Source organism: Cyprinus carpio, chromosome B3 (genome assembly GCF_018340385.1).
Source record: "Cyprinus carpio isolate SPL01 chromosome B3, ASM1834038v1, whole genome shotgun sequence".
In the NCBI taxonomy this organism is placed as follows: Eukaryota; Metazoa; Chordata; class Actinopteri; order Cypriniformes; family Cyprinidae; genus Cyprinus; species Cyprinus carpio.
In genome coordinates, this window is record NC_056599.1 from 657,713 (window position 1) to 676,734 (window position 19,022).

At 35.9% G+C, this 19,022-nt stretch overlaps 1 protein-coding gene across 1 annotated transcript; it reads right to left on the reverse strand.

The window, feature by feature from the left end:
• Positions 1-1,472: 1,472 nt before the first annotated feature.
• Positions 1,473-17,906, reverse strand: LOC109093859 (zinc finger protein 91-like). Its single transcript, XM_042721101.1, has 5 exons — positions 16,841-17,906; positions 11,941-13,163; positions 11,551-11,575; positions 2,943-3,047; positions 1,473-2,535 (listed from the first exon to the last, which is right to left on the reverse strand). Exons 1-5 carry the CDS (start codon positions 16,941-16,943, stop codon positions 1,730-1,732), a joined length of 2,262 nt encoding a protein of 753 aa, XP_042577035.1. The 5' UTR covers positions 16,944-17,906; the 3' UTR covers positions 1,473-1,729.
• Positions 17,907-19,022: the final 1,116 nt, after the last annotated feature.

Here is a 19,022-nt window from a genome sequence, read left to right on the forward strand (position 1 = left end):
AATGATCATCCTACTGTAGAAGTATTTTTCTGACATTGTCAAGAATATTACAAAGGCCAATTGATTTAGATCCCCTGGTAGCGGTTTTAGGTATTGTTGAATCTAAGATAGCTAAAAACAGGGCTGAACAAAATATGATTTCATTTGTTTGTCTACTAGCGAGAAGATTAATATTGTTAAACTGGAAACAGAAAGTTGCCCCCACATATATAAATTTGACGAGGGATATAATGAAACATTTGGATCTAGAAAAAATCAGATTCTCCTTAAAAAATAAAGGGGATAAGTTTTCTGAGATATGGCAACCTTTTATAAATTACTTTGGTGATATTGATCCTACAGGAATTGGTTGAATTGATCCACTGAGATAAATGGTTAACTGAGCTAAGAAGAGGTTGGAATTCATACCTGAGGTGGTTATTGGACTAATGCCTCCACTTTTGTTTTATACATATTGTATACTGTTGTTTTCTCAGCATATTTCTCCTTTTTTTATTTTTTTTTTTTTTTTTTATTAATTTATTTTGTTCTGTAATTATATGTTGGATAGTTATATGTGAGATGTGAGTGAATATGTGTTGGTTTATATGTGCTGTATAGTTTTGATTTGTTTAAGAAAATATATAATAAATAAAGTGTTAAAAAAAATATTTTTGAAATTTTTTCTTTCATTTTTTGGGTTGAAATATACAGAGTAGGAGCCTTTTTCTGAAACGAAGCCATGCTTGCTGATATTGTGGTCTATAACTCCTCCCCGAACTCCCCGCTGCTCTGTATCTTGCTCTCTCATTGGCTGTCAGTCATCGCCGATGTAGTTTTCAGTCAGAACACTTTCCACACAGCAGGATTTTGAATTGCCGACAGGTCCAGACATTAAGCATGCCAAATATCTCACGGGCGTCTGCGACTTGTCTGCGATTCTCTCAAATCGCGTCTTTGCTCATTTCTCACTGCGTGATTGTCACTCGCGTGAACGAGCACTGGTTTGCCTGTGATCTCGGGCATTTGTCTGCGATTTCTCAAAACCTGTCAGCGAGCCAAAATAGGGGCTAAAATCATGCAGTCTGAACTCAGCTTAAAGGCTCAAATCCAAAGAGATATTCTTTATAAAAGTTAAGAGTCAACCACGCCTCCCTAATACGGCTTGTTCTAACACGCCCCCACATGTCTGCGTCACGATGTGGGAAGATTTGCATAACGACACCCAAATGTTAACGCAAAGAAAGAAGGCGTAACTTTTATTCTTGTTGTAGTATTGTTATTGCCGCTGCCATGTTGTGCAAACATTGTGTTTTTTGTTGTGGAAGCGAAACTACTTTATTTGGCCTTCCAAAAGAGGACGATATCCACTTTGTCATGCCTGGAGCCAATCCATCGTGCAGTGTGAACACAGCAGCGACTGAATGCTGGCCAAGATAGTCATGCAGTGTGAAAAGAACAGTGACCCGACTACTTTGAAAATTGTGCAGTCGGAACTCGGCTTTAGTCTTTGCAACTTTACAGATCTTCTTTATGCACCAAGAGCTTGTAACACTCCAAAGAGAAATTAAAAATTGAAATCGCAACAAAACAAAACGGTTATTCAAACTGGGAATAAACAGCGTAAAGAAACACAGCGCTCCAAGACTTCAGTCTCAAACTTTGAGTTTAGTATTTTCTCTGCAGACCATGCTCAAAAAGAAATATGATGCAATGTAATAAATGTAAAAGTGCTGGATCTGAAGATGATCTACTTGCTGTGAATGTTTTTTGTATGATTGTGTAAAGCAGATGAATTATTGAAACACTTACCACATTCAGTGCAGTGATACGGTTTCTCTCCAGTGTGGATCCTCTCATGTGTTTTCAGATTTACTGACTGATTGAATCTCTTGTCACAGTGTGAACACTTGTATGGTTTCTCTCCAGAGTGGATCCTCTCGTGTCTTTTCCGACTTAATGACCGGCTGAATCTTTTGTCACAGTGTGAACACTTGTATGGTTTTTCTCCAGTGTGGATAATCTCATGCAGTTTTAAACAGTTTGCTGAAATAAAAGTCTTTTCACACTCAAAGCACATGTACTCTCTCACACCAGTATGTATTTTCTGATGTACTTTCAAATTGTGTAGAAGTGAAAAACTCTTTCCACACAAATAACATGAATGTGGCTTCTCCTTTGTATGAACTCTCAGGTGTTTCTTCAGGTTTGAAGCTTTCAAAAATGTTTTCCCGCATTGATCACATGTGAACAGCTTCTCTCCAGTGTGGATGCTCATGTGATCTTTGAGGTGTGATGATTGTTTGAAACTCTTCCCGCACTGATCACAAGTGAATGGTTTCTCTCCAGTATGAACTCTCATGTGAATATCAAGATGAGATTTGTATGTAAAACTCTTTCCACACTGAGTGCAGGCGAAAGATTTCTTGACTCTTCTTTTCTTTAAATCTTTCCGTTTAGTTTGAGAGCAACTCAAAGGTTTTTCTCTACTTTTGTCATGATTTCTCTCCTCAACTTCACACAATTCTTCATTCTCCTCATTTTCTTCATTTAACTCTGAAATAAAAGTTTCAGTTAGTCATAAAAACAGAAGTCTGAAAGGAGATAAAAATGAACCCTGATGTATAGCTTTTTGATGGATTTTTATAAATTGTCACTGAAACTGTATTTAAGTATTATAGGCACAAATCACATGTTTCTATGGGGAGAACTATTAAATATGTTTGATCAACAAAAAATATCTAACATGCATTCATTTTGTTTAACAAAGTACCCATATCATAGAAAGTATTATTATTTGATACTTCCTCTAGATCTAGGTGGCGAATGTCGGTCCTGGAGAGCTGCAGCCCTACCAGAGTTCACCACCCCTGCTCTAGATTATTCAACAGCTCTAAAGATCTTTCCTGTTACAACAAAACTAAATCTGCTTGAAGCCTCATTAATGAAAAATAAACAGCAACCTGTTTGTTCTTCACTATCTTCAGTGTGTTTGATTCTGCAGGGTTCTGGATCTCTCATCTTCTCTCTGTCCTCTTTAATAAACTCTTTGCAGATTTCAGCTCTTCCTGATGCTCCTCTTTACTTGTAAACTGATAGAAAATTTCCAGCATTTATTGGTGAACGTGTGATTGTTGTGGGAGAAGCTTCACTGAACATGAATTCCTGTGTGGAAGAAGCAGATTTGCCAAAATAAAAAAAAATAAATAAAAAAATCTGTTTATTTATTATTTTTTAAACTAATTTATACATTTAAGCATTAACATAAGTGAAGCTTGTGTAAAGCTATACTACATAGACATTTCCAGTCGGCTTGTTATTGTATTATGTAAAGCTGCAGGAAAGCCCACAATTCAGCAGACATTTAATGAAACAAATCAAAGAAAAAATAAACAAATACTACTTATCAAAATATAAGTTTTAACATAGACATTTAAAAATAACACATTTTAGAGCTGTACCTGCAATAGCATGATACCATGAAACTGTGATATTTTTGTTTAAGGTTATCATACCGTGACAATCTCATACCAGCCCATGACTACTGCCAAGTAGCATTATATCTGTATATTTACACCTGAGAATGCTTTGACACGTTATAATGGCACATGATGCCTAAGGGACAGTCTCACAGTTCATATATGCTTTTAAATGCCAAAATTGCCCAAGTAGTAGCCTATTAACATTCAATACTTTAAATACTATACTATAACACTATCAATACTATAAATGCAGTTGTGAATCCACCTGTTTGTAATTACCTTTTTGAAACAGTTAATGTGTGCATTTTTGTTTTTTTTTTTTTTTTTTGTAGAGAAGATTTAGAAAGAATATCAGGCCTGCTACTTATGATCCTGCTGTTCATTCAAGTCCCAGTGCTACTTTTAGCCAGTTCAGTTGTTTCCTTTTCTTTTCTACATTAAATTGTTAATCAGCTAAAACTGTCTGGGTCTCCTTGTCTTTTTAAATAAGTTTTTGATGTGGTTGGCCCTGTTTTCTAGTTTTTATTAATAAGTGCCTAGAATCAGGAATTGTACCTGACTGTTTGAAGCATGCCATTGTTAAACCTCTTTTTAAAAGTCCGAATTTGGATCCAACAGTTTTATCTAATTTTAGGCCCATCTTTATTATTTCTTTCTTATCCAAAATTTTGGAGAAAGTGGTTTTTCACCAGCTGCAGAAATATTTGAATGGCAATACGATTTTTGATGTTTTCCAGTCAGGTTTTAGAAAGTTTCACTCTAAAGAGAGAGCACTTGTAAAAGTTTTAAATGACGTTTTAATAGCCACTGACTCAGGTGACTCTGGTGTACTGGTTCTATTAGACTTAAGTGCGGTATTTGATACAGATGACCATGAGGTCTTCCTTGCTTTTCTAGAACAAGTTTTGGGCATCAAAGGAACTGCATTAAGTTGGTTTCAGTCATATCTTAAAAATAGAAGCTTCTCAATCAATATTGGACTATAATTTTCAGGGGCGGTCCCCCCTGACTTGTGGTGTCCCCCAAGGCTCTATTTTGGCCCCTGTTCTCTTTATATATGCTTCCTTTAGGCTATATTTTTGAAAAGGCTTGTACTATCACTGCTATACAAACGATACTCAACTATATGTGCCCTTGAAGCATAAAACTGGTGTAGACTCCCTCTGTGCCTGTCTTTACGATGTCAAAGCCTGGATGTCTTTTCATTTTTTAAATCTAAATGAGAGTAAAACATTGTGTTTGGCTCTTCTGAAGTCCCAAACATTTCTCATGTAAATGCTGGTGTTTTATGACCCGACCAGGCTACAAAAGTCCAAACATAGGCACTTATTATAAGTGTACTGTAGTGATTCGGGATAAGACAAAAAGTGACGTGACATTCAGCCAAGTATGGTGACCCATACTCAGAATTAGTGCTCTGCATTTAACCCATCCGAAGTGCACACACACAGAGCAGTGAACACACACACACACTGTGAACACACACCCGGAGCAGTGGGCAGCCATTTTATGCTGCGGCGCCCGGGGAGCAGTTGGGGGTTCGATGCCTTGCTCAAGGGCACCTAAGTCGTGGTATTGAAGGTGGAGAGAGAACTGTACATGCACTCTGCCCCATGCACTACCCCCCCCACCCACAATTCCTGCCGGCCCGAGACTCGAACTCACAACCCTTCGATTGGGAGTCCGACTCTCTAACCATTAGGCCACGACTCCCCCACGTGGTTTTGAAGATTAATTCATGATGCACTCATTCATTTATATACATTTTGCAAGTTTTGAATACAGAAAAGGTGACATATAGTGCTGCTTTATATTGGTTCGCATTCATTCCCCTCTCATAAGTCACGAAACTTAACAGCAACATCACTGCAAACATCGAAACAATCATTTACACGAACATACAACAACACAAAATCGCTGTTCTTAATTAACTTTACACGTTTTCCACACATAGACCTACTTACTGGATGCTGCTTAAAATGTCTTCAGAAAACACACAAACAGCTTACTCGATGAAATCAAGACAGAAACGAACTCGTTTATTGTTGCAAACATACTGTGTTAAGTGTATTTTACAGTTGTTTAAATATGAGAAATACCGTGCTGCTCACTACTCACCTCGGAAGATCGCTGCAGCTGTGTCCGAGAGCTTTGACGACTCTTCACGGTTCCTGCTGAAAGTGATTTGTTAGCTCAGCTCTCACTAAATCCAGCCCTGCGTTACATTCGGAAGGACTCATCCCCTAATCCCTTCAAATGGTTTACCCTCCGGAGTGAAAGCTTCGAAGGGTTAAAGACCAAACAACTGTCTTGAAGTGCCCTTCTGCGTCATCATCACGTGCCCACGCGGAGGCGCCGTCATCATCAGAATCAGAACGAGTTATTTGTTTTAGTGACAGAAGCTCCACAGAGCAACAGAATGACAGTGAAAAGATAGGACACAGATAATAAAAAATAATTATATTAAAATAACCAAAATACACACTGTACAAAAAAAGCAAAAATACAATATATATAATATAGACAATTATGTATGTAAATTTATGATATGTGCGAATTTGAAATGGTTTCAAATAATAATTATTATTATTTTTACTTTCTGAAGTTACTAGATATTTTGTTATGTCTAGATCATGAGAAAACAACTTATGTAAAGTTTATGATGAATCAAGAGAAAAATAATAATCCGTGTAATAATGCGTGCCTTTAGGACATTCATAAACCAAGGAACAGCACACATTTAACAAAGTCGCCTTGAACTTGTGAATCTTCGTAAGTGAAGCTAATTAAAATTTGAAAATTGCTTAAAAACTGCTGCCTCCTCTCTCCAGACCATTAAGTCTCAACTTAAAACTCATCTATTTCTATAAATTACTTATTTACCTCTCTGCTTCTCAATTTCACAATTTCTGTCTGTATGACACACGACCACCCTCTTGACATAATCTATGTTCGTCATATGATTGCATGACCTCTTGTTGTTAATTATCTGTAGTTCTTTGCTGTCAACACTTGATTGTCTGGTGTATTTTGTTTGCCAATTCATTGTATTATTGGGTTCTTGAAATGCACTATATTAAATAATAATAATAATAAATAAAAATGGACTAAAATTGGAATGCCTTATGATTTGTGTTTGATGAGAAATAAAAGCAAAAGCTCAAGATTGTTTTCTGGTGCATTCATCAGTGTCTTTGCAAATATACACAATCAAACTGACGTGACGACGGTGATTAATCTCATTCTTTTGTCTCTCTACATAAAGACACATTTACATAGATGGACGAACATAATCACCTGATTTTGTAAATGTGGCCAATCACATTTGCATTAAGCACCCAGTTTGCACTGTCTATAATTTAAATAGCTTTAATTTACAAAATGAGCCTACAATAGCAGAAACATAAATGATCCATGCTTTACAGTTTCTGTGTATGTGCTCAATAGCAATGTGTTCATCCTGTCTTGTGTTTTTCATCTAACAGTGACACATTCAGCATTAATGTATGAGATCTCAGTGAAGAAGCAGAATTGGTGTTTTGTGTTCACTGTTTGATCCTCATGATTCATTCAGAGCTAAACACTAGAAACCAGTTCAGAAAGCTCAGTCTGGACATCAGACAGACGTGCTCCTCATGTCTCTGCTTCACTTTCTGAAGTCTCTTCACTTTGAACTTTAATCAGATTTCTGCTGACTCTATATCAGGGGGTCAAACTCATTTTCACTGAGGCCCACTTCAACATTATGACTGCCCTCAAAAGACCGATTGTAACTGTAAGACTGTACAAAAGTCACCACTCCTTAACATATTGTTAAATTTCTGTCTATTTTGTTATTACTTATTTTAGTTAACAAAGATATGCATTAGCACAGATGTAACATGTTATTGCTCTGTGTTATTTTAACATAAGTACTTTTAATTTATCAGATTAAGAAACCCACTTTACTCCACAAATCAAGGTGGATAACAAATGACAAATATCATCAAGCACAAGTCATTACATCAACTTTGTTTTAAAAAATTGTTACTTTTGAGATGGACAGAACTATGGTACAACAAATAATTGAGCTGCTAAGAATGTGTGACAGATATGTCATTTAAAAAAAAATGAAAATGCATCTCAATATCACGATTTCTGTTTCTATTTGGCGTGCGATTTAAACACAAAAATTGACTTTGATGTGAATTTAATACGCAATCAGTGCTTGAAGAGGAAAAAAGAAGTGGCGGTTTTCAAACCAACAAATAAATAAATGAGTGCTGTCAATCGATTAAAAAAAATTAACAAATTAATCGCATGTTTTTTTTCGGAAATTAGTTGTGATTAATCCCACCTAAAATTTTAATTTTTAAATACTTTTATATTGTAATAATTTCACATTTAAACTTCAAATTAATGTAGAAACAACATAAAGACAGTATATTTTTTAATATTTGTTTAATGACTGAAGGCCAGTATCACTGATAACAATACTATTAAATTGTTCAGTTTCCCTTAATATTTAATCCAGCATGCTGTCTGTGGAGTGGGACCTTCATACTTAAAATAACAATAGACACACTGTGAATGGTTTAATGTGAACTGGCCATCTGGGCCGCCACTTTTCAGATACATATAGATTTATTTTGCATCTCAAGAAGCTACAATGATAATGCATCTAAAGAATGTATTTGAGAAGTTTCCGCCACAGAGCAAAAAAGACACAATAAAAGCAACTGAAACTGCTACTTTGCTTATCTTACTCGGATCGGTTCAGTTTAGTGGTAGACAGTAAAATGTGCCTAATGCAGAAACGACAAATACTGCTGAAGGTGACTGTCTTTTAAGGTTCATGTTTTTTTTTTTTTTTTTTAAGTTCTTCTGACACACTAACCTTTTTTTTTGAAGTGAAAGGAATTCACCCCAAAAAGATTCGTGGTTGAGGATTTGAGATTTGGATTTCTCAGGAAAAAAAGAATGAAGCACTTTATTCAGCAAGTAGAGATAAAACATGAGTAAGTCTCTTTTTATTGATTTATATATTTGTACTAGTTTTCACATTAACGCAAAACATTTTACTAAGACTTTTTTCCAAAGACTTTTTCCAAACTATAATTCCTGACTAAATGTATAATCAAGGGAAATATTATGAAGTTTCAATAACAATATACACTACTATACTCATCTAAAAGTTTGATGTAAATAATATAAATGTAACAATAAATGTAACTGTAAATAAATGTAACAATCATTGCTGTTCTTTCAATTTATCCCCCTAAAAAACCTAAAAAAAAAATATTCTCAGCTCTTTCAACATTAATACATTAATAATAATACACACACACACATAATGATAATAATAACAATAAATGTTTTTTGTAGAAAATACATTGTTAAAAGGATTTCTGAAGGATCTGTGTGGACTGAGTAACATTCAAAAAATCTAGTTTGAAAGTCTTTGATTTTTCCTAATAAACCTGCTATAACTGCACTGTGAATATTAAATTATGTTGTGGGATAATTTAAATGCCATTCTAAATAAACTAGCAAACATCAAATTATATAGATTTATTTTGTCCCTCACATTCTTCTTTTAACTCATCAGTGACACAGCTGGACTGTTCAGATACATATAAATTATAGGCCTTTGTCTGCTACAATGATAGCATCACTGCTTTTGACTTTTACCAACAAAAGTTCTAGAAGTTTTAAATCATTATATTGTTTTCCACCTTTCACAATTTAGAAAAAAAAAAAATAAAAGACTAGTACACCCTGGGAACCAATTTTCTGTAATGCATTGCCTTACAAGGATTTAACATTTTAGCAATAACTACACATTTTTTTTCTCAAAAATAAATCATGCTCAGTTATCTACATTCAGTTTAGCCTAGCTAGGTGGATTTTCATAGTGAGATTAGACTTCTACAGATATTTATAAGAAACTAAGTGACAAACTTTCAATCCTGACTCGACAGAGGGTAATGTTCTGCACAACCTAAGAGAACATTTTTTTGAAGTGATGTGTCACTTTGTGCATTTTTTGTATGTTGTGTAATATGACTTTAGTCTTTCGTATGTCTGGCTGAATGAAAGGGCGACGAAGCAGTACATCTGGGTCTTCCACTCTTTTCAACAATTAATAATATAACGCTGCATAAAAATCTGCTACAATATCCCCTTTTAATTCTATCTTTGAATCCACCATAACTGATAATGATTAACAGACTGGTTGCCGAAACATCCTTAATCAATGTATTTCTTGTGATAGATTGGTCTAAAAGGATTTCTAAACTGAAGCCTGATGACTGCATGCATATAAACACCCAGGACTCAACAATTCCTACAGATACAAGTCAATCAGCACAGTCCTTGACAACCTGGCGCCCTGACCTTTTGTCTATCACCAGGAGACCTGTGTAGAGAACGCTCATCCATAGCTTACATTTTTCAGTCGTTCAACACTATTCTAGAATATTAAATGGACTTTTTCTTGTTGTTTTTTATTTTAATTAAATGAATACGGATGGTCTAAATAAACGACAAACATCAATTATATAGATTTTATTTTGGTCCTCACATTCTTTCTGTACTCATAAACTCTTACTTTCCTTCAAGAGTCAGCAAACTGATATGGCATGCAATAAAACAACAGAAATATGGCTACATGCAAAACCTATAAGGAATGCATGATTATTTATTTCAGAAGCAAAAATGCTTCTGACATTCAGGAACTTAATCTGAATCAGCTCGGTTTTGAAGATTAAGAAAATTCACTGCTGTTTCTTTGCCATGACATGTACAGTTTAGATATAGATCTGAATTCAAGAGTTTGAATTGGCCAGTCAAGCATATGACACAGCTCCAGATCTGAAAGCTGCAAGAGGATCAGTGAATATTATTTATTTGTCTGTGTAAGACTTGAACAAAAACACTTCCCACATTCAGTGATGATACGGTAATCCTCTGTCTTTTCAGACTTAAAGCCTCTACTGAATTTCCAGTGTGAACACTTGATGCTTCTCACTTTGGATTCTCATGCGGGTGGCTGTAGTAAAAGTCTTTTTCTTACACTCAGCATCTTCCCCTACAGCAGCATATATTTTCTGTGTAGATCCTTCCACACAAATTACATGAATCTGGCTTCTTTGTATGAACTTCTGGTGACTCATATGGACTGAAGCGTTCAACAATGTTCTAGCAAACATGAGTACAGTTTCTCTCTAGTTATCTTCCCTTGATTGTTTAAACTCTTTTCATTGATCACATGTGATAATGATATGGCTGTAAGATGTCCTTGTTCATGACTGTGCACAAGGTTTCTCTCCAGTGGACTGAAGGTTTTCTTAGAACTTGAATCGTGTCATCCAGATCATATGGTGCTGTTTTGTGTTTAGGCTTATTCAAGTCTTTTCACAATCCACAGTACTCTCTCACACCAGTATGCATTATCTGACTTTCAGCTCTCCAGATCTCCTTTGTATGCTGAGGTGTTTCTTCAAATGAAGCCTCAAAAAATGTTTTGATCCTGGGCCAGCTCCCAAACGTAAGTCATGCTTAAGTAATGATTGTGCACACTATTATCATTAGTGAATGGTTTTCTCCAGTATGAACTTCAGTGATGTAGTGTGAAACTCCACATGGACAGGGTGAAAGATTTCCTTGGCTCTTCTTTTCAAATCTTTCTGTATGGGGTGGAGCAACCTTGTTCTGGTTTAACATGATTTTCATCAACTTCCACTCAGCAGCTTTCTTCAATGATTAAAATAAAAGTAAAAAATGGTTAAAAGTAACAAAAACGAAGAAATGTGGACAAAATAATAACCCTGATATAACATTAAAGTGCAGTGATACAAAATCTTGGAATAAGTGGTTGCATTTTTATAAATTATACTCTCCAGTGTGCTAATCCTTCTGGACTTTTTCTTGTTGTTGTTTTATTTTCATTAATGATACGGATGGCTACAGTTTCATTAGGCTGCTGTCACTTTAAGAACTAATGCGTAGATCCAGTATATCAGATTTTCTCCAATATATCGCTTTACCTCAAAGCCAAACTCCAAATTGAAAATAAAATATGATTAATCACATTTAATAAAAAATCTACTTTCCTTCATGAAAGAGTCAGCAAACTACAAGTGATACATGCATTATAAAACAACAGAACATAATATGAAACTCATAAGAATGCACAGTGATATTATTTATTTCATGAAGCAAAATGATATACAAGAATAAACCTTTCGGACATTGTTCTTTGGGGAGGAACTCTATCTTTGAGTTGATCTGAATCTCAGTTGAATCTTCTGGTTTTGAAGATGAAGAGGAACTTTATTCACTGTGAAAACTTTAGATAATGTTTCTTTGTCATGTCACATGTACTGACTGGTTAGGACAGATTTATCCAGATTATATTTTATTGCTTGATTCATTATTGTGTCACATTTGTTAAGGACACAGCATCAGATCTGAAAGTGCTGGATCTGAAGAGGATCTACTTATTGTGAATGTTTTTTGTATGTCTGTGTAGAGAAGATGAACAACCGAAACACTTCCCACATTCAGTGCAGTGATACGGTTTCTCTCCAGTGTGAATCCTCTCGTGTCTTTTCAGACTTGAAGACTGACTGAATCTCTTGTCACAGTGTGAACACTTGTAGGGTTTCTCTCCAGTGTGGATCCTCTCATGCACTTTTAAACACCGTGCTGTAGTAAAAGTCTTTTCACACTCAAAGCACATGTACTCTCTCACAGCAGCATGTATTTTCTGGTGTAGTGTTAAATATTGTAGACATGAAAAACTCTTTCCACACAAATTACATGAATCTGGCTTCTCTTTTGTATGAACTCTCTGGTGACTCTTCAGGACTGAAGCCCACAAAAATGTTTTGTTGCATTGATCACATGAGTACAGTTTCTCTCTAGTGTGGATCTTCATGTGGTCCTTAAGGCTTGATGATTGTGTGAAACTCTTTTCACATTGATCACATGTGAATGGCTTCTCTCCAGTATGAACCCTCATATGCCCTGTAAGATGTCCTTTTTGTGCAAAATTATTCCCGCACTGATCACATGTGTACGGTTTCTCTCCAGTGTGGATCCTCTCGTGTGTTTTCAGATTTGTGGACACACTGAATCTCTTGTCACAGCGTGAACATTTATAAGGTTTTTCTCCAGTGTGGATCATCTGGTGCTGTTTTAAACACTTTGCTGTAGTAAAAGTCTTTTCACACTCAAAGCACATGTACTCTCTCACACCAGTATGTATTGTCTGATGTACTTTCAAATTGTGTAGAAGTGAAAAACTCTTTCCACACAAATCACATGAATGTGGTTTCTCCTTTGTATGAACTCTGAGGTGTTTCTTCAGGACTGAAGCCCTCAAAAATGTTTTGCTGCATTGATCACATGTGTACAGTTTCTCTCCAGTGTGGATCTTCATGTGTTTCTTAAGGGTTGATGATTGTGTGAAACACTTTCCACACTTATCATTAGTGAATGGTTTCTCTCCAGTATGAACTCTCATGTGATGCTCAAGATTTGTTTTGAGTGTGAAACTCTTTCCACACTGAGTGCAGGTGAAAGATTTCTTGGCTCTTCTTTTCTTTAAATCTTTCTGTATGGTTTGAGAGCAACTCAAATGTTTTTCTTCAGTTTTAACATGATTTTTCTCATCAACTTCACTCAGTTCTTCATTCTCCTCGTTTTCTTCAATGAACTCTAAAATAAAAGTAAAAATGGTTAATTTTAAGTAACTTGTAAAAAAGCAGAGAAATGTGGACATAAATAATAACCCTGATATAACAGAGTAAAGTAGATAATTGTTATACAAAATTTTGGTAATTTTGATGCATTTTTATAAATTATACGTCCCTGACATTTTTCCATTTATGATGTACATTGATCTTTACATTATTATTTTTTAAATCATTATAGGCACTCTTCCATGTTTCTGTAAGAACTTTTAAATATGTTTGAACCACTACAAAAATGATCAGACAGTGTTATTGAAAAAAGTGCTCAGTTCATAGAAAGTGTCTCTTACAGGGCTCCAGACTAACATTTGTAAGCAGTGGCACCAGATCCAGTGAGTCCAACAGATGGTGGCACCAGAAGCAGGTTTGCTATCTCTGGGGGTATCGAAAATAAAGATAATTTAATCATAAAATTACTATTGTTTTGCATTAATTGCATTAACTATTGTTGTGCTACATCCAAACTAATTGCACTGTATTTTATGCATAATCAATTTCTATTCTTAATTGTTTTTATTCATTTTAAAAGTTTTTAAATTCCTTGTTTTATTGTTGTGATTATTTTACTTCCGTTTATGTAAAGAATTTGGAATTACCATTGTGTATGAAATGTGCTATACAAATAAACTTGCCTTGCCTTGCCTTAAAAAGTGTAGTTATTATTAATATTACATATTTATTTCTAGGTAATACACATTTGACAGTAAAGCACTAAGCTTGAGTTGGGAAGCATAAAACAAAATACTTTAACAACATTAACGTGCAAGATCCAATTTTTACATATATAATATAATATATAATACAATATATTCGACTCTTATTAAATTAACCATCAGTGGTAGTTTTAGGCAAGGCAAGTTTATTTATATAGCACATTTCGTACACAATGGTAATTCAAAGTGCTTTACATAAAAGAAAGTAAAATAATCATGAAGAAAACAAGCAATTTTAAAACTTTGGAAATGATTTAAAAATGGACTTATTTAAAATGAATTTAAAACAGTTACATAAAATACAGTGAATACATAAAATACAGTGAATACGTAAAATACAGTGAATACGTAAAATACAGTGCAATCAATTCGGACATCGCACAGTGCTCATTCAACAAATGCACAGCTAAACAGATGAGTTTTGAGTCTAGATTTAAATGTGACTAATGTTTTAGCACATCTGATATCTTCTGGAAGCTGATTCCAACTGCGGGCGGCATAGTAACTAAAAGCAGACTCCCCTTGTTTTGTGTGAACCCTTGGCATTTCTAACTGACTCGATCCCAATGATCTGAGTGGTCTGTTAGGTTTATATTCAGTGAACATATCTGCAATATATTTTGGTCCTAGGTCATTGAGTGATTTATAAATGAGTAAAAGTACTTTAAAATCAATCCTAAATGTAACTGGAAGCCAGTGTAAGGACCTGAGAACTGGTGTGATATGCTCAGATTTTGCGGTTTTAGTCAGAATCCTGACAGCAGCGTTCTGGATGAGCTGCAGCTGTCTAATGGTCTTTTTGGGAAGGCCGGTGAGGAGACCATTACAGTACAGTAGTCCACCCTGCTGGTGATAAAGGCATGAACAAGTTTCTCCAAGTCTTGACTGGAAATAAAACATCTAATTCTTGCAATGTTTTTTAGATGATAGTATGCTGATTTAGTTACTGCTTTGACATGACTACTGAAACTAAGGTCTGTCTCCAGAATCACACCAAGATTCCTGACTTGATTGTTGGTTGTTTGATCCCTAGAGTCAAGGTATGCATTCACCTTGAAAACTTCATCTTTGTTTCCAAATGCAATTTTTTCATTTTTTTCCTTGTTTAACTGAAGAAAGTTCTGGCACATCCAACTATTAATTTCATCAATACATTGGCAGAGGGAGTCAATGGGGCTGTAGTCATTTGGCGATAAGGCTATCTGTGTATCATCAGCATAGCTGTGATAGGCAATTTGGTTCTTTCTCATTATTTGACTTAGTGGGAGCACATACAGGCTAAACAAGAGCGGTGTAAGAATTGAGCCTTGTGGGACTCCACATGTCATGGATGTCCACTTAGACTTATGCTCTCCTAGACTCATATAATAGCCTCTCCCTTCTAAGTATGACCTGAACCATTTGAGTACCATCCCAGAAAGCTCGACCCAGTTTTCCAGTCTCTCTAGTATTATGTTATGATCGACAGTGTCAAACGCAGCACTGAGATCTAGCAATACCAGCACTGATATTTTGCCAGAGTCAGAATTTAAGCAAATATCATTTATTATCTTAATGAGTGCTGTCTCTGTGCTGTATTTGTTAAGATGATTAAAAACTACCTTTTCTATAATTTTGACTATAAAAGGTAGATTAGATATTGGTCTATAATTGCTCAAAATGGTGTTATCAAGATTTCTCTTTTTCAGGAGGGGCTTAACAACTGCAGTTTTCAGGGAGTTTGGAAAAGTTCCAGGGATTAACCTCCATCGGCCGTCCCACACACAGGTGACTCTCACTAACCGCTCGCACCAACCAGAGGGGGAGGGTCATGTGACTCATTATGCTCTTCGCTGCACACAACTGAGGGAGTCCTGCACTTTCTGTCTTTGACGAGAAGTAAAAAAAAACTGTGCATACCGCAGGAACGGTATAACAAAAAAACCATACTACACCTTGAAACCAGTTATTGTCCCATGCCTGTACTGAACTGACCGGCAACTTCAGTAATTAAGAAACGCTCCTGAAGTGTGATTCAGTTGCAAAAAAAAGAAAAGTTTGTGTTTCATGGCATTCTGTGACTTTTTTTTAAAATCACAAACAAAGTGCAAACCATTGACCAAATTTTATTTCTTGATAATTCGATATTTTATAATAGTGTATTTATAATTTCAAAATATGAAGCAAAAAGTAAAAGTGAATGATTAATAAGCCAATAAGTGTTCCTCTGCTGCCATCTACTGGTTATAGTTGTAATTTTATGTATTTTTTTATTATTTTAAATAATTGTTTGTTCACCACAAAATGTATATGGTTATCCCATTAAAACAACATTTAAATTGGATAATTTTAAGAGCTTTAAAGTTCTGTAAATAGTTGTGTTGTCAATGAAAAGTGTTTGAATTTCTCTCTCAAAAGGTTGTAAAAACCCTGAAATAACATTTGACTATTTCTGCCAGAACACCATGGTATCTGTAGTTAGCGTTACTTCTAGTTTTCTACATCAGCCCTGTTTGATCTGTTTATAACAGATATTTCTGTGCAGAATTCAAATGCTTCTCTCTGGATCTGCAGCAGTGTTCAGTAACAGTGTCACGAGGTCAACATTGGTTCTGTTCTGAGCTCTGATTGGTTTGCACGCATTTGCGCTGTGCTGTTATTGGTCCGAGCTGATAAGCAGCTCAAACAAGTAGCACTGTTTTGTTACACTTTTGTTTCATTTACCGTTTGAAGTTTCTCATATGCAATAGAAGTAGCAACGCTTATGAGATGAAAAAATTTGCTCTCGGCAGAAAAAATGGTCGCAGTCTGGAGCTCTGCCTTATTATTTGATGCTTCATCTATATTATTACAGTGCTGTAAAGATTTTTCGTATTACAGCAAATCTAAATCAGCTTGAAGCTTTATAACCATCAGCACCATTAATAAAGAAAGAAAAATAAACACAAACCTGTTTGTTCTTGAGTATCTTCAGTGTGTTTGATTCTGCAGGGTTCTGGAACTCTCATCTTCTCTCTGTCCTCTTTAATAAACTCAGTCGTTGCAGATTTCATCTCTTCCTGATGATCTGATGCTTGTCTTCACTTGTAAACTTATGGAAATGTTCCAGCATTTATTGGTGAATTGCAGGGGGAGGATCTTCACTGATGATGTGATTACTGTGGGAGGAGCTTCATTAAAGGTGAAATGCAGCATGTGAGGAGCTGATCTGCCAAAATAAAAAAAATAAATTATCACTGCACATCTCCTGTAATTTGCCACTTAAAGCTCATTTCATTGAAGACATCAGCATAATAAATGAGGTGAAAACAGGAATTATTGACTTGAAATAAAGAGTCTTTTCAGCAGCTCTGTTTATATTGATGAGCCTCAGACGATCAACACTCATTCAACAAGACATTCAGGATCAACAGCAGATCATCTCACTTTATTCTGAGTGTTTTGAAGGAGAGGATGAAGTGGATGCCGCCCTGACCATATCCTTCCTTCTGATATTAATTATATCATTAAAATATTGTTGGATTATTAATCAAGTTATGGCAAGAGTGAAATGTGTAACCTTATGTGCGCTTGTGAGATATTAAAGAATCCTGCTTTATGCTGTGCTTCTACTCTCTAAGATGATGACTTCATAGTGTGTGTGTGTGTGTGTGTGTGTGTGTAACGAACCATACTGATAAAATTCTAGCTAGGGCTAGGCGGCCTTGCAGTTCTGATACATTCTCTGCGTAAGTGTGTAGTATCTGCCTGTACAGGTAGAAGCTCAGACAGTCCCAGGACAAACGTTCCACTGCCGATGTCCAGCGTATCAGATATACGTCTTTGGAGAGACGCATTGCGTCTGACCTCTAAACACTTGTCACCAAAATAGTCGTCAGAAGATATGATTCAAGCTTGTGTCCATATGTGGAAACTGTCTAAGTTTATCTAGGTTTTGGAACCAATCAGAATTTTGCTGACCTACACATTGAAGCAATTAGCATCCTCTGTCGAGAGTATAATTGTTGGTGATTTTGAACTGTATATTAAAAATTGTCCTGGCTATTCCAAGCTCTATCATTGCAGTCAGCAGGTGTTACAGTTGAACAGTCCACAAGTCATCAAATAAAGCATGTGCATTCATAATAAAATGTGCCGCAGACGGCTCCAGGGGGGTGAATAAAGGCCTCCTGTAGTGATTCCATGTGTTTTAGTAAGAAAAATATCTATATTTCAAAAGTAATAAACACTTTTCTCTCACTTCCGGTATCTGTCATACATGGATCTGTTCCGGCGAATGACGCAGCATGTAATATGTACGCGCACGTCTGAGATATGCTAGTCTCACGAGTTTGTTTACAGGAGCAAAGGAAGCCAAGCTTCCTTACTTTAGCAAAGGAAAACCAGTTTTCTCTTGGTTAATATCGAAATCCTCCGACATTTTTCATGGATTGGCTACAGTGGGACTTTATTCGTCCCCCGGAGACATCTGCGGTAGGCATGGGATGAGAACCGGTTTCAAGGTATACCGCAGTTTGGAAAAGTCACGGTTTCAAAACCACTTAAAATTTTGTTATACCGTTCCTGCGGTATGCAGTTTTTTTTTTACGTATCATCAAAGACGGAAAGTGTTCCCTCTGTTGTGTGCAGTGAAGAGCATAACGAGTCACACAACCCCTCCTCCTCCGGTTGGTGCGAGCAGTCAGAGAGTCACCTGTGTGTGGGACGGCTGAAGAAGGTGAATCCCTGGAACTTTTTCCCTCATCGAAAAAGACGAAGTCTGTCATATGGGAACTTTTCGGGTAATGTAGACTAACCATGTTCCGTACACAAAAATATTCCGTACAGATGACGTTTTAGCACCGAACGCTAAATAAATACTTCCAGGTCGAACATAAACTATTTATCTATGTCATCTTAATTTTTCCCTCTTTCACCCCAGATCAAGGCAGAGATCCATCCAACGTTTGTTTCAGTGTTGAAATAAATACTGGCTTGCTACCGGGGCAGATAACATGGCTAATTAACTAGCTAACATCAACTAGTTTCTTCCCTCACATTACTTCACAGAGCGAGGAATAGCAGTCTAAAGTACGTACTGTACTTTTCTGCGATTTAGTACAATAATTAAATTTAGCTGGTGTCACGTCTAT